General features: G+C 47.4%; 1 protein-coding gene across 1 annotated transcript in view; it reads left to right on the forward strand.

Annotated features, from left to right (window-relative positions):
* The first annotated feature begins 718 nt into the window (after positions 1–718).
* Serac1 (serine active site containing 1) overlaps positions 719–24527 on the forward strand; it is a 44568-nt gene continuing 20759 nt past the window's right edge. The window contains exons 1-7 of the mRNA XM_051206133.1: positions 719–739; positions 16644–16735; positions 19988–20024; positions 20696–20832; positions 22301–22390; positions 22936–23067; positions 23788–23909. Of these exons, the coding sequence (XP_051062090.1) occupies positions 16645–16735; positions 19988–20024; positions 20696–20832; positions 22301–22390; positions 22936–23067; positions 23788–23909 (609 nt within the window). The 5' untranslated portion in view covers positions 719–739; position 16644. The remainder of the gene's footprint in view (positions 740–16643; positions 16736–19987; positions 20025–20695; positions 20833–22300; positions 22391–22935; positions 23068–23787; positions 23910–24527) is intronic.

Consider the following 24527-nt stretch of genomic DNA (forward strand, 5'->3'; position numbering starts at 1 on the left):
CAGGTGTTAAATGTTCATTATTCAAATGTTTTCTTTTTTTAACCAGGAGAACCAAACAAAGGCAAGATTACCCGGCCGAGCCGGGTGGGGTGGGAGGCAGAAATTACAAAATGGTAGTTCTGAAAAAGGCCTCAAAATTAGTGATCCACAAATTTTGGATCAAATACCTGGTCAAAGTAGGCAATTTTAATGTACAAACATCCAGGTCTTGCCATCGACCATCCTGCAAAGATCTGCATCGGAGGAGCCAACCGAAGGATGCCTGTGGTGTCTACACCCAGGCATGGGAACCGTCCCTTGCAGGAAATCCGTGACGCATGCGTGACCGCCCCGCGTCTTCCCCCCCCCAACACCACGGGCCTTAGGAAGGGTGCGCGACTCCGGCCCGTCCACGGGACCGGCAGGCTCCGTGTCTCTTCCCCTCCTCCCCTCCGTTTTGCCGACGAGTCCCCACGCAACCTACTTTTCCAGGCGGCTCACAGCCTGCAGCCCTCCTCCGCCCACACGCCCGGGACCCGTCGCGGCGTCGCCGACCCACTGCGCCTGCGCCGCGCGTCATCGCGCGCCGCGGCAGCCTAGTGGGTGGGGCGATCGGCTGGGGGCGGGGCCCGGGGCGGGGCCAGGCGTTCGTCGGGGCGGGGCCACGTGCCTTCCGCCGCTGGGCCAGGGATCAGGTCGCGGAGGGGAGAGCGCGGTGCAGCCGCCTGTGTCCGTCGGGAGCGGAGTCCAACGCCGGCAGGTAGGGCGGGCGGGCGGGCTCGTGGGCGGGCGAGGGCGTCGCTGCAGCTGCGGGAGGGGAGGGCCGTGGCCCTGCACGGACTCGGCGTCCCGCAAGGTCGCACGGCCTCGGAGGGACCCGGTGACCCGCCGCGGCCCTTTCCTAGGGCCTGATTCTGGCCCTCTTCTGGAATGATGGCTGCGCTTCCCGGGTTGCTCCTGAGGCTTGGAGGAGGGCGCCTACGTGCTGGTGTGCGGGGGCTCTGTGATCTCATGAGCCACACCTGTGTCTTTTCAGGCCGCGTCTTTGCTCTTGTCTCACCTGGGAGACTTAGTAGCTGGAATGCTGCTGATGGGTCTCTAAATCCTGTAACCCTCGTTAAAAAAAAAAAAAAAAATGGTGAAGGCCTCACGGAAGGTTCTGAAGTTAATCCCACCCCCAAATTTGGATCTGTGGTTTTTTTTTTTAAAGTTAATTAAAATTTTTTATTTGCATTGGTATTTTGCCTGCATGTATGTCTGCCTGAGGGTGTCGGACGGGTCTTGGAGTTAGAGACAGTTGTGAGCTGCCATGTGGGTGCTGGAAACTGAACTCTAGTCCTGTGGAAGAGCGGTCCGTACTCTTAACCGCCTAGCCACCTCGGTAGTTGTAGCTTGGTCATTACATGTCCACATTTAAGCTCGTGCTAATTTTTGTTTCACACTGTCTTCTCCTTTTAACAAGCCTCGCCTTTCCACTTATTTCCCTCTCTCGGTTCCTCAAACTTCTTTAATTTTTTTTATATTTATGTCTACACATATGTAGATGGGGGTGTCATGCAAGTGCCACAGTGCAGGAGTTGCAGTGGTCAGCGTGTGGGTCCCTGGGATGGAACTCGGTTCACCAGGCTTGGCAACAAGCAAGAGCCTTATTTGCGGAGCCATCTCGCCAGCCGTGGGCCCTCATACTTTTTCCTCTGGTTCTTTTCCACATTGCCATGCTGTGTCCACTCTTTGAAAACTGCCCCAAGTTTGCTTTTCCCAGGCGTCTTGGCTTTATTTTCTTTCTTTGATCCCCAAGGCTCTTTTAAACAGCAACAAAGTAACAGGGCATGGTGCGCGAAGCTTAGGACTCTTGTCTCTTTGGAGGCCGAGGCCCGTGAATCACAAGTGGGAGGCCAGCCTGGGCTACATAGCAAGATCCTGTCTCAAATAAAAGGGTCAAAACTGGAGCCTTTGTACGACCTGACACAGGACTTGTTGTTTAGAGCTCAGCATGCATTTGCCTGTGCTGTGTATATCTAGGTCCCCGGCTGGGGCTGCTCAAGGGTCCTGGTCTGAAGGCCATTTTGACCAGGGGGGTGAGGGGTGGGTGAGATTGTGCCTGTTGAAGCTGAGTCCCTTATCCATCACCATCACTCATGCCAGCCTCTGGTAGTGGATTTGAATTGGCTTTGCGGCAAGGCCATCTACCTGTTGCTTGATAAAATCTGTCAAATGCCTAAAGGCCCATGGGCCAAAAGAAAAAAGCTATATAAGACCCACAAAGGGGCCCAAAAGACTAGGCAGTAAAGTGGATAACCAAAGGGAGGTCCTTGTGTGGTAACCAGACGGACAGTCTGGTGTTCTTAATAATAGGTCACTGAAGGTGAGCGGGTTATCTGCTAAGAGGGAATGCAGCTGGAGAGAAGCAGGCTGTTAGCAGGGGAAGAGGTCTCTGGAGTTAACTGTAGAAGGAGGGGTTACTAAGTAACCTAACTGTATTCCTATGCCCTAAATTTCACTGCTCAGGAAGTTGGGGAGGGGGAGAAGGTAGATCAGGACTGAAAGTAGCAATCTTCTAACTCAATGGGCTATTCTAAGAAAAAGCTGGCAATCCCGAAGGCTTACGCCAAGATCTCTCCTGGCAGTTCCTCCTCCCCCCTCCCTTTTTTTTCCAAGTAAGAAGGTATCTTATCTCGCCATGAGTGGGAGCAGGGATCCTGGTCCCCCTAGATGGTTATGTGACGTATATCCTGAAGCAAGCTAACCCAGCCTTCGCTGGTGAGAGCGCTCAGGCCCACCGCCATGCCTTTTGAGGAGGGAAGGGTTTTTCTGACATCAACCTTCATGCGACCAGGCATACTCCCATGAAGCCCAGGGTAGGCGCCTTTGGCAGCCTCTTCATTGCACTCACACGAGGTGCACCTCGGCCGGAGATGTTTTAGTTTTTTCAAACTCCCAGCGTCCCTGGGAAGTGGCTCTCTTGGTTGTGGGTGGTCACCTTCTAAAGGCTCCCTGTGACCACACTCCTTGAGGTCAAGCCTGTGATAGTGTACTTGGATAGGCTTTGCCCTTAGGGAGTCGATCTATATTGGCAGATAAAGCCAGTTAACCTCTTAATGGCCCAAGGGCCTAAGGCAAGCAGAATTAAGAAGCCGGCAAGGGGTCCTAAAATGGAAGGGAGGGGCGTGGTAAGCCGTGGTGAGTGGAACCAGCCTAGTTTCTGTTCTGGCTGCTTCCTTCTCTTTTCTAGCCCTTGTCTGACCTAGGCCATACTACTGTCCGTTGTCACATTGTCACTCCTGTGATCTGTGTAGAAGCAACATTCTTTCTTGTTGTTTAAAAAAAAAAAAAAAAAGGTCTAAGAGCCTTGTGCCTTCTGGAGAATGACCTCTGAGAGAGCAAGTATATACCATGTTCTTCTTTTTGTGACTGGGTTATCTCATTCAGGATGTTTTTTTTTTTTTTTCAAGTGACATCCAATTGCCTGCGAATTTAAAGATTCCATTATTTTTTTTTCTGTAGAGTAGTATTCCATTGTGTAGATGATGTGTCACATCTTCTTTATCCATTCTTCAGTTGAGGGGCATCTAGGCTGCTTCCAGGTTCTTGCTATTACAAATAGTGCTGCTATGAACATAGTTGAGCACATGTCTTTGTAGCATGGATGTGGATCATTTGGGTATATGCCTAAGAGGGGGACTGCCGGGTCCTGTGGTAAACTAATTTCCATATTCCTGAGGAACCGCCATACTGACCTCCAAAATGGCTGTACGAGTTTGCACTCCCACCAGCAGTGGAGGAGTGTTCCCCTGTCTCCACATCCTCTCCATCATGAGTTGTCATTGGTGTTTCTAATTGTAGCCATTCTGGCAGGGATAAGATGGTATCTCAAAGTTGTTTTGATTTGCATTTCCCTGATAGCTAAGGATGTTGAGCACTTTCTTAAGTGTCTTTCAGCCTTTTTGATTTCCTCTATTGAGAATTCTTTCTTCAGTTCTGTACCCCATTTTTTAAATAGGGTTATTTGGTGTTTTGTTGACTAGTTTCTTGAGTTCTTTGTATATTTTGGAGGTCAGCCATTTGTCGGATATAGGATTGGTGAAAATCTTTTCCCAGTCTGTGGGCTGCCGTTTGGTCTTGTCCACTGTGTCCTTTGCCTTACAAAAGGTTCTAAGTTTGAAGAGGTCCCATTTATTAATTGTTGCTCTCAGTGTCTGTGCCCCTGGAGATATGTTCAGGAAGCAGTCTCCTATACCAATTTGTTCAAGGGTCCTACTTTCTCTTCTAAGAGGATCAATGTAGCTGGATTGATGTTGAGGTCTTTGATCCATTTGGATTTGAGTTTTGTGCATGGCAACAGACATGGGTCTATCTGCAGTCTTCTACACACCCTCATCCAATTGTGCCAGCACCATTTGTTGAAGATGCTGTTCTTGCCCCGTTGTATAATTTTAGCTGTTTTGTCGAAAATCAGGTGTTCAAAGGTGTGTGGGTTAATATCAGGATTTTCAATTCGATTCCATTGGTCTACCTGTCTATTTTTGCTCCAATACCAGGCTGTTTTCAGAACTATAGCTCTGTAGTAGAGCTTAAAGTCAGGAATGGTGATTCCTCCTGAAGTTCTTTTATTGTATAGGGTTGTTTTGGCTATCCTGAGTCTTTTTTTTTTTTTTCCATGTAAAGTTGATTATTATGTTTTCAAGGTCAGCGAAGAATTGCGCTGGCATTTTAATGGGGATTGCATTGAATTCTGTAGATTGCTTTTGGCAAAATTGCCATTTTTACTATGTTTATCCTGCCTATCCAAGAGCATGGGAGATCTTTCCATTATCTTCTTTAATTTCTTTCTTTAGAGCCACAAAGTTCTTATTATATAGGTCTTTTACTTGTTTGGTAAGCGTTACCCCAAGATATTTTATGTTGCTTGTGGCTATTGTAAAGGGTGATGTTTCTCTGATTTCTTTCTGTCTCTTTGTTGTCTGAAAAATATAGGGCTACTGATTTTTTTGAGTTTATCTTGTATCCTGCTAGTTTGCTGAAGGTGTTTATCAGCTGTAGGAGTTCCCTGGTAGAGTTTATTGGGTCGCTTATGTAAACTATCATATCATCTGCAAATAGAGACAGTTTGACTTCCTCCTTTCCAATTTGGATCCCCTTGATCTCCTTTTGTTGTCTTATAGCATTAGCTAGAACTTCCAGTACTATATTGAAGAGATATGTTGAGAGAGGGCAGCCTTGTCTTGTTCTGATTTTAGAGGAATCGGCTTAAGTTTCTCTCCATTCAGTTTGATGTTGGCAGTTGGTTTGCTGTATATTGCTCTTATTATGTTTAGGTATGTTCCTGTTATCCCTGATCTCTCCAAGACCTTTATCATGAAAGGGTGTTGAATTTTGTTGAAGGCTTTTTCAGCATCTAAGGAAATAATCATATGGTTTTTCTTTTTCAGTTTGTTTATATGGTGGATCACGTTGATAGATTTTTGTATGTTAACCATCCCTGCAATTCAGGGATGAAGTCTACTTGGTCATGGTGGATGATTTCTCTGATGTATTCTTGAATTCGGTTTGCCAGTATTTTATTGAGTACTTTTGCATCGATGTTCATCAGGGATATTGGTCTGTAGTTTTCTTTCTTAGTTGGGTATTTGTGAGGTTTGGGTACCAAGGTTATTGTGGCCTCATGAAAAGAGTTTGGCAATGAACCTTCTGTTTCTATTTTGTGGAACAGTTTGAGGAGTAGTGGTATTAGTTCTTCCTTGAATGTCTGGTAGAATTCTGCACTGAATCCATCTGGCCCTGGACTTTTTTTGGTTGGAAGGCTTTCGATGAATGCTTCTATTTCATTGCGGGTTATAGGTCTATTTAAGTTGTTTGTCTGTTCTTGATTTAATTTTGGTAAGTGATAGTTATCCAGAAATTTGTCCATTTCCTTTGAATTTTCAATCTTTGTGGAATATAGTTTTTCAAAGTATGACCTGAAAATTGTCTGGATTTCCTCTGTGTCCATTGTTATGTTCCCCTTTTCTTTTCTGATTTTGTTAATTTGCATGTTCTCTCTCTGCTTTTTTGTTAGTTTGGATAAAGGTTTATCTATCTTGTTGATTTTCTCAAAAAACCAACTCTTTGTTGCATTGTTTTTTTTTTTTGTTTTTGTTTTTGTTTTTTTTTTTTGTATTGTTTTCCTGGTTTCTATTTTGTTGATTTCAGACTTCAAGTTGATTATTTCCTGGCGTCTACTCCTACGGGGTGAGTTTGCTTCTCTCTATTCTAAGGCTTTCAGTTGCGCTGTTAATTCTCTTATGTGACTATCCTCTGTTTTCTTCATATGGGCACTTAGTGCAATGAACTTCCCTCGTAGCACTGCTTTCAAGGTGTCCCATAAGTTTGGGTATGTTGTATCTTCATTCTCGTTGAATATTAGAAAGTCCTTAATTTCTTTCTTTATTTCTTCTTTGACCCAGGTGTGGTGCAATTGCACATTGTTCAGTTTCCATGAGTTTGCAGGTTTTCTGCTATTTGTGTTGTTGTTGAATTCCAATTTTAAAGCATGGTGGTCCGATAAGATACAGGGGACTATTCCTATTCTCTTGTATCTGTTGAGGTTTGTTATGCCACCTAGTATGTGGTCCATTTTAGAGAAGGTTCCATGTGGAGCAGAGAAGAAGGTATATATTCTTTTGTGTTTGGATGGAATGTTCTATAGATGTTTGTTAAACCCAGTTGAGAAATAACTTCTGTTCTTTTGTTTCTTTGTTGAGTTTCTGATTGGTGGGCCTGTCTAGTGTTGAGAGTGGTGTGTTGAAGTTTCCCATTATAAGTGTGTGAGGTTTTATATGAGCTTTGAGTTTTAGTAGCGTTTCTTTTACGAATGTGGGTGCCTTTGTATTTGGGGCATAGATGTTCAGAACTGAGACTTTGTGTTGATGGATTTCTCCTGCGATGAATACGAAATGACCTTCTTCATCTCTTTTAATTAATTTTGGTTTGAAGCCTAACTTGTTAGATATTAGGATAGCCATGCATGCTTGCTTCTTGGTTCCATTTGATTGGAAGATCTTTTCCCAACCCTTTACCCTGAGGTAATGTCTATCTTTGAAGCTTAGATGTGTTTCTTGTATGCAGCAGAAGGATGGATTCTGTCTTTGTATCCATTCTGTTAGCCTCTGTCTTTTTATGGGTGAGTTAAGACCATTAATGTTGAGGGTGAGTAAGGACCATTGATTGTTGATGCTTGTTTGATTTAGGTTTGTTGTTGGCAGTGGTATTGTGAGTATATTTGTTCTGCTTTACCCTTGATTTCTGGTGTAGTTAGATTATCTGTTGCCTACATTTTTGTGGGCGTAGTTACCTTCCTTGGGTTGGAGGTTTCCTCCCAATAATTTCTGTAGGGCCGGATTTGTAGATACGTATTGGAGAAATCTGGTTTTGTTATTAAATATCTTGTTTTCTCCATCTATAGTGATTGAGAGTTTTGCTGGATATAGTAGCCTAGGCTGGCATCCGTGTTCTCTTAATACTTTTAGAACATCTATCCAGGACCTTCTGGCCTTGAGGGTTTCCATGGAGAAGTCAGGTGTAATTTTGATAGGTCTGCCTTTATATGTTACCTGTCCTTTTTCCTTCGCTGCTCTTAATATTCTTTCTTTATTCTGTATGCTAGGTGTTTTGATCATTATATATCGAGGGGTCTTTTATCTTTGGTCCAGCCTATTTGGTGTTCGGTATGCTTCTTGTACTTTCATGGGCATGTCCTTCTTCAGATTGGGAAAGTTTTCCTCGATGATTTTGTTGAATATGTTTTCAGCACCTTTGAGCTGGGCTTCCTCACCTTCCTCTATGCCTGTTATTCTTAGGTTTGGCCTTTTCACAGTGTCCCACATTTCCTGGATGTTTTGTGTTAAGGATTTGTTGGATTTATGATTTTCTTTGGTCGATGAATCTATTTCTTCTCGTTTTCTTCTGCACCTGAGATTCTCTCTTCCATCTCTTGAATTCTGTTGGTTATACTTGCGTCTGTAGTTCCCGATCTTTTGCCCAGTTTTTCTATTTCCAGCATTCCTTCGGTTTATGTTGCCTTTATTTTCTCTATTTCAGTTTTCAAGTCTTGAACCTGCTTAATTGTTTTTTCTTGGCTTTCTGTATTTTCTTTAATTTCCTTAAGAAATTTGTTCATTTCTTCCATTTTTTTTTTCTTCCATTTCTTTAAGGGATTTTCTCACATCTTCTTTGAGGGCCTCTATCATTTTTATGATGGTAATTTTTAAGTCGTTCCCTTCTGTTTCCTCTGCTTTGTTGTTGTGTTCCGTTCTAGTTGGGGTAGATTCCTTAGATTCTGGTGATATCATGCTTGTCTTTCTGTTGTTAGGTGTTTTCTTGTATTGCCGTCTTCCCACAGGTTCTTCCAGTAGGTGTTGGTGGGGTCTCCCCCTCTCTCCATGGTACTTCCCCGATGGGCTTATGTGGGTCAGAGGTTCAATATCTGTAGCTCTGGGTGGTCCAAGCTCTTTAGGAGGTCTCTCGGCAGACTGGGACCCAGGGATGGGGTCAGCGATCAGGATCCAGTAGAAGATGCCGGCAGGAACTCAGAGTGGACCTGCAGAGATAGGCGGGTCTCTGGGAGGGGCCCGGGACTCCAGCAGAGGCCTGGAGGTGGGGGTCGGAGACCAAGCAGGTGGAAATTACGGGTAGTCCCCGGTGGATAGGCAGGTCTCCTTGTTCAGAGTCGCTCTGAGAAGTCCCGGAAGTAGTGTGGACTATTGGCTCCACCCTCTGTCCCAGTGCTCAACCAGAGCGGGGGAACAGTGGGCCGGGTAGGGCACAGGGTAGGGGGGGCAGGCTCGCGGTGGGGAAAGGGTGGAGATGTTTCAGAGTTCCAAGGGTGCTCTCGATGGGAACAGGACACAGGAGCGGGGATCCGGGGCCAACCCAGGGAGTTACAGTGGGGGGGGGGTTGTAGGGGAGAGGCGGCCTCAATTGGGCCCAGACTCACCTCTAGCCAATGGCTGGCGGATGAGCTCAAAAACCCTTTTAATCAAGACACTGACCTGATTTTTTTTTTTCTTTTTTTCTTTTTACCATATCCCAAGCAATTTAAATAGTACTTTTTGTCAGGATTCAGACATTCATACACACATGTGTGGCCACACTGTACAAAGAGAACATACATACATACATATTTTAGCTTTCCTTTTCTCTAAGCCAAGATTAGTTTGTTGAAATAAAACATCCTTAATTGAAATCTCTTGTAATGCAGCTGCTATAGATAACCCTTGAATTATGAGCATCCAAAATCTGAACAAATCCCGATAAATTTATCTATGTCACCCCCCCCCCCTTTTTAATAAGGTCTTAAAACAGTTTCGGACAGGATGTATTAATTTTTTTATACACCTGGCTGGGCATCAGCCACAGCAGCAGCTCCTGAGATGCAGGCCTCATGGTCCTGTCCTGCCTTTGCTCTCTGGGCCTGGGCTGGCCCCCTGCAGCTCATCTGTGACTGCAGCTGCTTGAAAAGTAAATAACCACCATTGTAGCAACTCTGAGTTCTTGGCACCCACAGGTCCTGCTGACCTAGTGCATATGCAGGGCCCAATCTTTGCTTCCCCAAACCCTGGAGTAGCCTGGGGTGGGCAGTAGGGCAGGGGACTTGTAAGGGTGGGAATTGTCTTTGAGGAGCGGCTGCTGGGCAGGGTGGCAGTGGCAGCATTTGGGGAGCAGAGGCAGGAGCAATGTTAGGGGTGTCCCACTCATATTTGGCCGCCTCCTCCTCAAGGTTAGCCTCTTCCCGCAGAGAGGTCCTTCTGGGTCCTTCCTTCCTTTCTTCCTTCCTTCCTTCCTTCCTTCCAATCAAGGTTGGACTGAAGAGGCCCCTCTTGGAGGGAAGGCTTCGTTTCAGCCATCAAAGGGGACTGGAGGAAGAATTCTTAAGGGATCATCCTCCCTCAGAGACCAATCTCTAGAGGTCCGGACGTTGGGAGGTTGTCTTAAAGACAACCTGAATCAGGGTCCAATAATTGGAGGCACTAGCAAGGTTGTTTTTCTTAACCCAAATTCCATGTATCTGTAGGGCTTCCTCCAGCCCAGAAAGTAACAGAGACTTTCTAGACGTGCTTGTCCTATCACTTACCTCACCGTAAGATCTGCACCGTTGCTCACCACCACGGTTGGCTAATCTTTCGTTGTCAGTGGGTCCCCCTGGGGAACACTTTGGAAGGGTCCTTCTCTTTCTGTGAGCAGTGCTCTCCCCTAGATGTCCTCTGCCATCCAACGTGGGACGCCAATTCTGCCCCGACCTGCGGGGCATTTAATGTTGAACCGGGCAACATGTAGAAGAAAATGGGGGACAAGGGATACAAAGAATGGACAGCAAGACAATATTTTTTTTTAAAAGGATTTATTTTTTTATCTATACAATGTTCTGCCTGCATGCCAGAAAGGGGCACTAGATCTCCTTATGGATGTTTGTGAGCCACCATGTGGTTGCTGGGAATTGAACTCAGGACCTCTGGAAGAGCAGCCAGTGCTCTTAGCTTCTGAGCCATCTCTCCAGCCCAGCAAGACAATATTTTATTTTCTCAGGGGAGGCTTATGTAGGACCATGGGCAGGATGTGAGTGGGGGTTTGCACATAGCCAGGGCATGGGCGCTGGCATGTAGGCAGAGTGAGAGAGAAGGTCAGTAGAAGGAACGCCCTAAGTTGTTCAGCTAATCTGTAATTGGCTGTAAACTGGGGCAGTAGAGATAGCCCTGAGCTATTCTTCAGCTGGCTGTGAAACTGCAAGCCTGTACCTTGGAATGTTCTACTGAACATCCTGTTTATTTCTTAGGAGGCAGTAATTTTCTCTCAGATACCTGAGGTTGTGAGGATGGTGATGTGGTGATGGTACCCAACAAACATAGGTTTGGAAAGGCCTTCATTGTTTCTGAAAGTTCCTTTTTTTTTTTTTTTTTCAAGACAGGGTTTCTCTGTATTGCTTTGGAGCCTGTCCCGGAACTAGCTCTGTAGACCAGACTGGCCTTGAACTCAGAGATCTACCTGAGTGCTGGAACTAAAGGCGTGTGCCAGACACCAATGCTCGGCTTCTGGAAGTTTCTTATGAATGATAATGAGGTCTGTAGTGTACCCACTAAGAAGGCTAAAAGCAACCATCAGCAAACATGTTGGACAACTGGGACCCTTTGCTTTGCTCAGTGCAATATAAAATGTTGCGATTGTGCCAAAAAAAAAAAAAACATTGAACACTGTTTTCTGACTCAGAAATCTCACTCCTGGCATATTTACTGAATAAGTAAGAAAACGTGTCTATAAAAACTTGCTTGTATCGGCAGGCAACTCCCCCCTCCCCCAGATACACATGCTACATTCCCTGGAACCTGCGATTATATTTCATGTATAGCAAAAGGAATTTCACAAGTAGAATTAAGTTTACAGACCATGAATAGACTTCTTAACAAAAACGTTCCTTATTTATTCAGTTTTATGGAGGTATATAATAATGTGTTTTGGTCACATTTACTCCCCATTATCCCCTCTTCCCAGTCAGTGTAATGGAAAGTTCATTTTAGCTTATTTGGGTAAGCCTACTGTATTCATGCAGAGACCCTTAAAGTAGCCCAGGATGAGACAGAGACTGGAAGGAAGGGGCAAGCCATAGTTACTGCAGCAGTGTAGAGGGCTGCCTGCAGGGGCCCTAATCTAGGAGCTGAGGACTTCAGACTCAACGCAGATTGCAACTGAGTCCTGCCAGTCGCCTGCAAGAACCATACTCTGCCTCAAACTCGCATCAGGGGGAATGCCGCCCTCCTTTTCCGGAAAGGAAAATACTGGTTTCAGTCTTGTGACACCGAGCAGAGAGACATTAGAGAGACAGATATGGGAATCCGCATTTAATAAGAGCCTGTCCCTAGGTGATATTTTGAATAATAATTTATAGTTTGTCATTGCAGCTTCCAGACTGGTGGCCCCAGTGACAGGTTAGTGTCCTGTGCAGTGGAGCCTCCTTCCTGCCACCCCACCTCACTGTCTGACCTCACACGAGTACCTCACAGCACCCTTAGTCAAGGGTTAAGTTGGGAATCCCCTTGCTGCCATGTCCTTTCTTTCCCAGTGTTTGCTTTGGTGAGTCTTCTCTCAGGTCTGAGAACCTGCCTTGTCTTTCGCGGTTCTCCTCCACGCTCCACTCAGCTGTCTGGACTTGGTTCATTTTCTTGTCCTACGTCTGTTTCCATGGACATTTTCAGGGCCACTGCCTTAACTTCAGGTGCCTTCTCTCCTTGATTATTGTTAGCAGGCTCCATACTGGCGTTTTCAGGCTCCAACCCTCCTCACTATGCAGATCAGGAAGGCTGGGCTGGAAATGTCTGTGTAGCTCAGGCTAGCCTCAAACTCTCAGAGACCCACCTGCCTCTGCCTCCTGAGCGCCCACCACCAAGCCTGGCTTAAATTTGTTTAAAAACAGTTGAAAAAAAAATTGGCATTATATAACTGTCAGTGTTGTGTGACAGTGTGCATTCAGAATCCTGTGGTGGCCCCTGCTTCCACACTCTTAGTAGAATGAGTTTATAAAACCCGTAAGAGGAAATCTGAGCAGCACTTAAAATTAATTTCCTAGGGGCTGGAGAGATGGCTCAGAGGTTAAGAGCACTGACTGTTGTTCTAGAGGACCTGGGTTCAGTTCCCAGCACCCACATGGCAGCTCCCAACTGTCTGTGATTCCAGTTCCAGGGACCCAACACCCTCACAGAGGGCAAAACACCAATTCATATAAAGTAAAAATAAATGATTAAAAAAATTAACCCCCCTAGCCAGGTGGTGGGGCACAAGTCTCTATCCCAGCATACAGGTATGTGGCTGTCCACATCTTACTTTAAGAACGTCTGTATCACTGTTGCATTTAGTATTTGTGTTGTGGGGGCGGGGCAGAGGTATGCGTGTCATAGTTGTGTTGTGGGGGCGGGGCAGAGGTATGCGTGTCATAGTACCTGTGTGGACGTCAGAGGGGAACATGGCGTTGATTCTCTTCCCACTATGTGTAGCCCCAGAATTGAACTTAGCCTTGGTGGCAGGAACTACCCTTTACTGAAGGATCTCCTTGTCGGCATCTTAGTTCTTGAGACACGGTTTCTACCCAACCTGAGGTTAACAAATTTGGCTACACTTGCTGACCACCAGCAAACCCCAGGGAACCTACTGTTGCTTCCACACGGCTGGGATCATATCCACAGGCTGGGATCATATCCACAGGCTGGGATCATATCCACACTGCTGGGATCATATCTACAGGCTGGGATCATATCCACAGGCTGGGATCATATCCACACTGCTGGGATCATATCTACAGGCTGGGATCATATCCACACTGCTGGGATCATATCCACACTGCTGGGATCATATCCACAGGCTGGGATCATATCCACACTGCTGGGATCATATCCACACTGCTGGGATCATATCCACAGGCTGGGATCATATCCACACTGCTGGGATCATTTCCACACTGCTGGGATCATATCCACAGGCTGGGATCATATCCACAGGCTGGGATCATTTCCACAGGCTGGGATCATATCCACAGGCTGGGATCATATCCACAGGCTGGGATCATATCCACACTGCTGGGATCATTTCCACACTGCTGGGATCATATCCACAGGCTGGGATCATTTCCACACTGCTGGGATCATATCCACAGGCTGGGATCATATCCACACTGCTGGGATCATATCCACAGGCTGGGATCATATCCACACTGCTGGGATCATATCCACAGGCTGGGATCATATCCACAGGCTGGGATCATATCCACAGGCTGGGATCATATCCACACTGCTGGGATCATATCCACAGGCTGGGATCATATCCACAGGCTGGGATCATATCCACAGGCTGGGATCATATCCACAGGCTGGGATCATATCCACACTGCTGGGATCATATCCACAGGCTGGGATCATATCCACACTGCTGGGTTCATATCCACAGGCTGGGATCATATCCACAGGCTGGGATCATATCCACACTGCTGGGATCATATCCACAGGCTGGGATCATATCCACACTGCTGGGATCATATCCACACTGCTGGGATCATATCCACAGGCTGGGATCATTTCCACAGGCTGGGATCATATCCACAGGCTGGGATCATTTCCACAGGCTGGGATCATATCCACACTGCTGGGATCATATCCACAGGCTGGGATCATATCCACACTGCTGGGATCATATCCACACTGCTGGGATCATATCCACAGGCTGGGATCATTTCCACAGGCTGGGATCATATCCACAGGCTGGGATCATTTCCACAGGCTGGGATCATATCCACAGGCTGGGATCATATCCACAGGCTGGGATCATATCCACACTGCTGGGATCATATCCACAGGCTGGGATCATATCCACACTGCTGGGATCATATCCACAGGCTGGGATCATATCCACAGGCTGGGATCATATCCACAGGCTGGGATCATATCCACACTGCTGGGATCATATCCACAGGCTGGGATCATATCCACAGGCTGGGATCATATCCACACTGCTGGGATCATTTCCACAGGCTGGGATCATATCCACACTGCTGGGTTCATATCCACAGGCTGGGATCATATCCACATTGCTGGGATCATAGGCAACGTGCTGGGATCATAGGCACAGTGGTGGGGTCATATCCACAGTTCGGGGGATCATATACACAGTGCAGGATCATAGGCACAGTGCTCCAGTCATATCCACACTGCTGGGATCATATCCACAGGCTGGGTGTTTATCTACAGTGCAGGGATCATAGGCCCAGTGTGGGATCATAGGCACCGTGCTGGGATCTCAGACAGTGTGCTGGGATCATAGGCAACATCTGGGCACAGTGCTGGGATCGTTTGATCAGTGCTGGGATCGTTTGATCAGTGCTGGGATTACATCTACAGTGCTGGCGTCATATCCTCAGTCCCGGGCCCATAGGCACAGCGCTGGGGTCATGGGCACAGTGCTGGGGTCATGGGCACAGTGCTGGGGTCATGGGCACAGTGCTGGGGTCATGGGCACAGCGCTGGGGTCATGGGCACAGCTCTGGGGTCATAGGGACAGCGCTGGGGTCATGGGCACAGCTCTGGGGTCATAGGGACAGTGCTGGGGTCATGGGCACAGCTCTGGGGTCATGGGCACAGTGCTGGGGTCATGGGCACAGTGCTGGGGTCATGGGCACAGTGCTGGGGTCATGGGCACAGCGCTGGGGTCATGGGCACAGTGCTGGGGTCATGGGCACAGCTCTGGGGTCATGGGCACAGCGCTGGGGTCATGGGCACAGTGCTGGGGTTATAGGGACAGTGCTGGGGTCATGGGCACAGCGCTGGGGTCATGGGCACAGCTCTGGGGTCATGGGCACAGTGCTGGGGTCATAGGGACAGTGCTGGGGTTATAGGGACAGTGCTGGGGTCATGGGCACAGCGCTGGGGTCATGGGCACAGCTCTGGGGTCATGGGCACAGTGCTGGGGTCATAGGGACAGTTCTGGGGTCATAGGGACAGCGCTGGGGTCATGGGCACAGTGCTGGGGTCATGGGCACAGTGCTGGGGTCATAGGGCACAGTGCTGGGGTCATAGGGACAGTGCTGGGGTCATGGGCACAGCGCTGGGGTCATGGGCACAGCGCTGGGGTCATGGGCACAGCGCTGGGGTCATGGGCACAGCGCTGGGGTCATGGGCACAGCGCTGGGGTCATGGGCACAGCGCTGGGGTCATGGGCACAGCGCTGGGGTCATGGGCACAGCGCTGGGGTCATGGGCACAGCGCTGGGGTCATGGGCACAGCGCTGGGGTCATAGGGACAGTGCTGGGGTCATGGGCACAGTGCTGGGGTCATGGGCACAGCTCTGGGGTCATGGGCACAGCGCTGGGGTCATAGGCACAGTCTGGCATCGTATCCACTGTGCTTTGTTCGTATCCCCGGGAGTGTAATATGCCTCCAAACTCAGGGCCTCAAGTTTTTCTTACAAGCATATTACTGGCTGAACCATCTCTAGAGTCTTGAAAGGATAACTCTTAAGTCCAGCCCTTGAGTCCATCTATTGGATGTATCTGAGATTGTCTGTAGAGGTATTTCACACTCACTGGAAATCAGAGCGCACAGGACTCACAGGAAACTGCCCCACATATGTGAGCTCTTGATCAAAGATGATAAAAGCGGGGTGAGACCACCACAGGGCTGGGCAGCCCGAACTCCCAGAAATAAAGTTCCAACACAGTGGCTGTGTTATAAAAAGTGGTCAGGAGTCAGAGGCAGGTGGATGGTTGTGATTTGAGGCCAGCCTGGGCTACACGGTAAGTTCCAGGACAGCCATCCAGTGCTGTGTAGAGAACGTTTATAAAATGTAAAGGGATATTTACAAGCCGTGTGCATGTTGCAGCATCATGTACCATCCCAAGACCTAATGTCCCAAACCCCCATTTATTCCTTATCACTGATCCATTGGGTCAGTCAGGGCTGCTAGACGAGAGCAGCCTCGCTTGCCTGGCAGTTAGTGCTGCATCTTGGCTGGCACTTGTTGCTTCTCTGCATGACAGTCGAACCTTACTTAGCAAGAGCAGACATGCTCTTTATGTGTTTCTGCTCTTTAAAGGACATTGAAAACCATTAAATGTCCATGTTAGGGTTCTGCTTAATAACTTGAATTTTCCTACACAGGATGTCCCTTGGCGCCTACTGTGTCATCTGTTGCAGAAGAATAGGAATCTTTACTCCCCGTTTAAGAAGTCACACACCCTGGAGAAATATCCGTGAGTTCAGTTCAAATAATGCCATTTTCTAGTAGAACTAGTGATGAGATTGTGACCACTTCCCTGGAGTGCTTTACAAAGCTGACAGCCTATTTATTCTGAATCTCTCGTTGGCTTATGTCTTCTGTGCTATGGTTCACACTAAATTTGTAAGCCCAGAGCCATGCAAGATCCTTTTCCCTCAGGATTCTTTCTCCCCTCATCTGTCCTGTCAATTCATGCTCACTCTTCCAACTTGCTCAGGAATCCCTTGCAGAGCTGGGGACCACGACCAGGTTCTGGGGATTCAAGGCCGAGCCAGGAGAACACTCCCCTTGCTTTTTGGAGGCGTGGGGTCTGCTCTGATCCAGCCTACAGTGTTGCCTGGCACCTTCGGCCAGGGTAGAACCACCATTTGCCATTTAGTAGTTGGTATGGAACTTGGCCAATTATCTGCCTTCTCCTGTAGTCTAAACTCAGAGGGCAGTGTCTTGTTCATTATTCTGTCCCATTGCATATTGTCATCTGTGGCATGCAGGAGGTGTTCCAGCAGTGTGTGTTGAATAGAAGGATGAAATCACACACCTCCCCTGGGCACTGATTCTTTTATTTGTATAACAAATGCAGAATAGCTATGTACACTGTGAAGAGATGTCTTTGCCAAGGTGCCTTCCATTTCGTTTAATAAAGAGCTTAATGACCAATAGCGAGGCAGGAGAGGATAGGTGGGTCTTCTGGGCACACGGAGATGCCAGGGAGATGCTAAAGAGGTCAGACATACGGTATAGAGTAGAGGCAACTGAGCTGCGTGGCAGAACGTAAATCTAAAGCAGGTTAGTTTAAGTTATGAGAGCTAGGGGGAGAAGCCGAAGCTAGTGGGCAAGCTTTCATGATTAATATTAAGATTAATATTAAGTCTCCCTGTTGTTATGTGGGGGCTTGTGATCCAAAGCAATAAAGGTGACCACAAACCAGGCTGACCTTGCTCATCCTTCCTTTATTTGACAACAAGCATTTATTGACCGTCTGTGGTGCACCTGCTGCTGTTTTCTGCCCTGAGGTGACAGTGTTGAATAAGATGTAGTTCTTGTCCTTAAGCTGTTTCCTGTGAAGCTTTCAGGAGAGAAAGGCAGATGGAGTTATGTGAGTTTAGGGCCAGCCCCAAACACGGACAACAGGGCAGCCAAATTACACAGTCAGACCCCATCTCCACAACAGAGCTAAACAAAAAAATAACTGTTGGGCTGGCAAGATGGTTCAGGGGATAGGAATGGTTGCTGTGCAAGCATGAGGACCCGATTTCAAATCCCCAGGACCCACACAAGTAAATACTGGTGTAATACATGCACCCGGAACTCCAGCCCTGGGGAGTATGGGGCAGAGGTAAGATCACTGGGGATTCTTGCTGCCAGCCAACTGCAGGTTCTGTGAGAGGTTCTGTCTCAGAGGAATACAGCAAAAGCGTAGAGAAGGATAGATGTTCTCTGTGCACAATGCATGGACACACACACACACACACCTGTTTTGCAGTCAGTAGGTGTTTCAAATCTAGGGACTTGTGATTCTGAATAGAAATATGGAAAGAAGCAGGAACAGAAAAGCAAGCTTTGACTTTCCTTCTCCCGAGTGTTGTGTTACCTCCAGTGAAGGAGAAAGGGGAGGGTGGCCATGAAGACTGAAAGTGAACGTTCTAGGGGAAGAGCGTGTGTCCAACACGCACAAGACCTTGTGTGTGACGCCCGGCGTTGACAGGGACACTCAAAGCCTGTAAGAAGCCACTGGTGGTAGCATTAGAGCAGAGAATACTGGCTACTCCCTGAGTCTCCATGGTGAGCAGCACAGGAGGACACCAGGAGGCCATCTTGGAGTCAGAACTGTCCCAGAGAGTCGCACAGTCAGGAAGCTCCGTGTCTAACCCCTGCAGCCCTTCTCATCCCCGTTCTTGACCTGCCGTGAAGGCCCATGAGTTTGTGGGTAGTGCCTCTAGATCTCCACGTGTGTCTGACTTCAGTGTCATGCGTGGCCAACCCTCCTGCCCAGCGGTCTAGGATGTGAATATTTTGGAATGGTTGTGTATCGAGAAAGCAGCTGTCTGCCAATAAGATTTGACTTACACATATTTAAAACATTTCCACAGTTTATACTCTTGCTGCCTATATTTTAAATGGGGCCATGTGATCTCTGGCGCTTAAGCCACCAAGCACACTGTGTGTGTTTGAGGGAAAAGTCGTTTTAATGTTTCCACTTGACAGACAGTCCCTCCGTAGAGGCTGGGACACTTGGTGAACCCACCTTGTCCCCAGCAGCAGACCCTCCTACTGGTCACACCCGGTGGAAGTCTGTGACCCTGGCTGTACAACAGTAGGGCAGGTACTGCTTGTGACTTGGTTTGGGGTTGTACAAGGGGAGCTTGAGGGGTGAATGTGGGAGCCATAGGTACAAACCAGAGGTTGCACTTGGTGCCTCCATGTATCATACATAGTGCCTGCTAATAAATATAAAATCGATGTACCAGATTACCAGAGAATCATCAGGTCATGTTTCCACAAAATTGGAAAATTTGTGGGAAATGACAATTTTCTGAATAGATACCACTCACCGAAATTAAATCAAGAACAGATAAGCAATTTAAATAGACCAGTAACCCCTAATGAAATAGAAGCAGTCATCAAAAGTCTCCCAGCCAAATAAAGCTCAGGGCCAGATGGTTTCTGTGCAGAATTCTACCAGAAATTCAAAGAAGAGTAATAACCAATACTTCTCAAATTGTTCCATACAATAGAAGCAGAAGGGTCATTGCCAAACTCTTTTTCATGAGGCTACCATCACCTTGGTACCCAAGCCACAAAAAGACACAACTAAGAAAGAAAACTACAGACCAATATCCCTCATGAACATTGATGCAAAAATACTCAATAAAATACTGGCAAATGAATCCAAGAACACATCAGAGAAATCATCCACCATGATCAAGTAGGCTTCATCCCAGGGATGCAGGATGGATCAACAAAAATCCATCAATGTGATCCATCATATAAACAAACTGAAAAAGAGAAACCACATGGTCATCTCCCTAGATGCTGAAAAAACCCTTGACAAAATCCAACACCCTTCACGATAAAGGTCTTCGAGAGATCGGGACAATAGATTACCTGTAACAAAAATTTAACTTTTGGCCCAGTTACACACAAAAGGTTCACACTGTTGCCTGTTTCTTGTCATACTTTCAAAAATGAGATGATGATGATTTTTCCTCTTTCTTTCTTTTTGAAGGGAATATAATAAGACTCACCGGATCTCTCATTTTAGGGTAAGTACCAGTGAATAGTTCTGGCTTCATGATAGCACAGTTGGAAATCTTAACAAAGTGACTGTTAGCATGGAGTATCCACAGATACGGAATGTCAGAGGGTGAGCATGCATTTGTAGAGGAACACATGTGTACATATTTGTAAAAAGTGCAGTGGCGTCACATGTAGTAGATTTAAACTAAAAATGCTGTAAGTGTCCATTTGCAGGACAGTGGGTAAATCAGTTGTGGTATTTATGTTGTGAGGGAACTGCATGTACAGACAAGGGTGTGGATGACTCATACATACATAAGGCCGAACGAAAGAACACATCTAGCCTAGTCCATTCCCATGAAGCCAAACAGAACACTGTTGTTCAAGGGTGTGCACACAGCAGATGAGAGATAGCGGACATGATGGAAAGCAAGGATGGTTTGGTTATTGCTGTGGATCAGCCACCTAAGAATGACAGAGTACTGTGGGCTTCGGGCGCTGCTAATCTTCTGTTTCTTCCTTGGATGTAATCATGCAGCCACTTGCTGTTGCTTTAAACTGAGATGAATGTGTACACACGTGTAAAATAACACGTGTGTTACTGTAAGCTGTTTCCTAGAAATGTGGAAAAGAGTCACCATGAAGAGCTTGTGGGTCCTGTTCAGACCCTGCTTCACAGGAACTTTGTTTTTCTTAGGGGGTCTTTGTTTCTTACGTACGAAGTTCTGGCCCTGAAGAAGTCTGTAACGTTGGACACGCAGGTGGTGGAACGGGAGAAAATGAAGTCTTACATCTATGTGCACACAGTCCCTGCAGACAAGGCAGAAAGTCATGGTAAGTCCCGTGGTGAGCTAGCTCATCTTTCTAAAACAGAACCAGTTACTGACTATAGAAATGGGTCTGGCAGGGTAGGCTCAGCCTTCTGGAAGAGTCTGCAGAGCTCATGTGAGACAGGCTCCTAAGTGTCTTAGTTACTGTTGTATTGCTGCGAAGACGGACCATGTCCAAGACAGCACTTACAAAAGGAAGCATCTAACTCGGGGCTTACAGGCTCAGAAGTTTAGTCCATTATCATTGTGGCAGGGAGCATGGCGGTGTGCAGGCGGGTACTGGAGCGGTAGCCAAGAGCTACGTCCCGGTCCATAGACAGGTGGAGAGACTGGGTCTGGCATGGCTTTTGACACCTCAAAGCCCACTCCAGTGACACACTTCCTCCTAATTCTTCTAACCCTACCAAGCAGTTCCATACCCTGGTGACTAAGCATTCAGATATATATATGAGCCTCTGGGCCGCTCTTACTCAAGCCTCCACACCAAGCATTAACGGATGACCAGATTTGGGGCTTCTGTGTTTTCCAAAGTCTTCAGCTCCTTTAGAACTAAGTAAGAGCTGGCCAGAGCCCTGTGTCTGACCCTGAGTTCCTTCTTTGGGGGAGGGAGACGGGGGGAGGGGGGAGGGGGGAGGATCAGTTCAGTTTGACAAGTTGCAAATGCTCGTGTTGTCAATTAGCTCAGAGACCATCGTGCTATAGGGGTCACTCATGCTGTTGAACTCATTTGACAGATTGCGAAATATGAATTCATCTTATTTATTGCTGCCATCTGTTCCAAAGGCTGGGGAGTCTGTCGATGCTAGTTAGGGCATCCCTTCTCAATGTTGAGGTCGCTTGCAGGCAGGCCTCTTGGTTACTTGGTAGATGTGAGATTTTAGCTCAGAGGAGTCTTTTCCTTAGCATTGGACAGCCCGCTGACCCCCACCTACCCACCCTGCCTTGCGGCTGTCCGTCCTAGATGTCAGTCCTCCTGTGCCCTTGAGCAGGCTACAGCCCCAGCATGGGATGGGCTCCCTTGCCATTCTGAATCCCCTTGCCTCCCTGGCCTTCAGCATCCATTGGGGCTACTTAGAGTTTCCGATGTGTAGACTGTTACCACCTCTTATAATTTACCTGTCTGGCCAGGCTCAACCTCATTCTTAAAGCATTTTCCAAGGTCAGTTCTAGGTCAGCTACGTACAAGGAATGTTCTTGTGAATATTGGTCAGCTCCTGTTACTCGGGAGGGTTTCTGTGGTTTCTGTTCTCACTGTCTTTTTACTTTCTCCTTGACCTTACTCTGGAGCCCAGAGCGTTCTGAGCTCCCTTATTAAATACTTTGCACCTAATAGTGACACTAAGAGGTCAGAGGTTTTTGTTTTATGCTCTTTGTGATTAACTTTGGAGCCTGGTTTATGCGTTTCTTTTTGAAGTATTGGGGTGTGATGTTAAAAAAGTGCGCCTTGGTCTTACTTGCTGCCGTCATTTTAGGGCTTGTTTGGCAGGCAAGAAAAGAGCTTCACAAAGCAGTAAGGAAAGTGTTGGCAGCATCAGCCAGGGTACTGCGGAGCCCGTTTGCTGGTACGTGTAGACACGAATCCTCATCATTAGGCTGGTACGTGTAGACACTCGAGTCCTCATCACTGGTCTGGAAGTTGTGTGGACAGCCAACCCAAGACTAAAAATGGCCACATGAAAGATAACATTGAATACTAAAAGTATGCACATAATACTTATAGCAAATATGAAAAAATAATATGACAGAGCCAAGATCCAACAGTTGGTCATCTGTATCTGCCTTTAACGCTGGGAGGATGGCTCCGTCAATGCATTGCCTGCCCTCCATGTGTGAGCGTCCTAACCCAGAACCTCCGCAAAGGGCAGTAGCTGAAGCGCACGCCTGTGGTCGCGGCCCTTGGGAGGCAGAGACAGGAGGATCATGGGGCCTACTGGCCAAACAGCCCAGCAGGCGTGGCGAGCTGCTTCAGTTCCCATTCGGGACTATTAGATGCATGTAGTGTCCACATAGAAATGTGCAGCGTGTTTACACCACACAGGCGTACAAACGTCACCTTAACTGCTTATACCGCCATGTCTTTTGTGTCTGTCGTGTTCGCTCTGCAAAGACTCTTTCAGCACAGTTGACATAGAAGACCATGATTGTACGGTGTGGCTGCTGCTGAGGAAGAGCGGGGAGGACGATAAAGCTTCGCGACTGCAGGCTGTGCAGGAGCTGTCAGAGGCCCACCACTGGCACGGTAATGAGGACCCGGGCCATGGGTTAGCCAGCTCTCGCTTTCCGCTACCAGAGAGATGGGGAATGAGGTTAGGGAAGGCAAAGAGTCTGCTCTGGCAGTCCAGGAGTGTGTAGTAAGGGCATCTCTCAAACTGAGGCGTGTCCCACCAGAACAAGGTTATACTGCTTCACTGGGAGACACCCCTGATTCTGAGTTACCAGTTTGCATGTTTGGACTTCTGATTTTTAAAAATTTACGTGGTTAACTATGCAGTGTTATGCCTGCCTACCTGCATGCCTGTATGCCAAGACAGGGCGCCAGATCTCATTACAGATGGTTGTGAGCCACCATGTGGTTGCTGGGAATTGAACTCGGGACTTCTGGAAGATCAGCCAGTGCTCTTAACCCCTGAGCCATCTCTCCAGTCCCTGTCCTAGAGATATTTTAAAAAGTTACTCAGAGCATGACCTGGAGTGTTGAGGAGAATTGTGTGATTGATGGTATCCTAGCCAGCTGGGCATTGACCTCCCCAGGTGTGTGGGTGGTGGTGACTGAGCCATGTTGGGTGTCAAGCTTCCAGGTACTGTAGGCACATCTGAGTTGTGAAAAATACTTTGGAAATTTGGGGGTGCAAAGTTGTAGAGCAATTTAAGGATTGTGGTACTTTCTTTCGAGTAATTTTTTAGTTGTGATAACTTTGAGTTAGTCTTGATGTTAACAAAAACTATGTTTTCACAACAGACTACCAGTACAGGATAATTGCTCAAGCCTGTGACTCAAGGACCCTTATTGGTTTGGCACGAAGCAAACAGAGTGACTGTCGCTTTTTTCTCCCGCCGCCTCCTCTGCCCTCTTTAAAAGAAGTAAGTGAGCGTGGTAATCTAGGGAGCGAAAAGGCTGAGTGTGTGTTTCTAGTGTGGGTGCAAATAAATAGAGCTGCTGGTGCCTGATTGGGAAGGACAGGTGAGCTGGATGCAGAGCTGGAATCGTAGTTTCCACAGGGCGGGGACCCTCACAAGCGGCTGTTCCTCTGCCGGTTTCTGCCTTTGTGGGTTGAGAGTCTGTCCTGCTAGGTAACTCTACAAGATGTCAGCTCAGCACCCAAGAGAGGGTGAACTCTACAAGATGTCAGCTCAGCACCCAAGAGAGGGTGCCTCGGAGTAAGTTTTTGTTGTTGTTGTTGTTGCACTGGCTGTCCTGGAACTCTCTTCTCTCTCTGTACACCAGGCCACCTGCCTCTGCCTCCTGAGTGTTGGGATTGTGTTGTTGTAAGAGTTATTTTATGTGTAACTATGTGTGTGTGCGTACAAGTGTCTAGGGAGGTCAGGCGAGAGCCGCAGATCCCCAGGAGCTGGAGTGACAGGTGCTTGTAAACCACCAAACATGAATGCTGGGAACCAAGCTAGGGTCCTCTGCAAAAGCAATGTGTGCTCTTAACTGCCAAGTCATCTCTCTGGTCCGCCTTGTTGTTTCATAGATGG

The sequence above is a fragment of the Phodopus roborovskii genome, unplaced genomic scaffold (assembly GCF_943737965.1).
Source record: "Phodopus roborovskii unplaced genomic scaffold, PHOROB, whole genome shotgun sequence".
Lineage (NCBI taxonomy): Eukaryota > Metazoa > Chordata > Mammalia > Rodentia > Cricetidae > Phodopus > Phodopus roborovskii.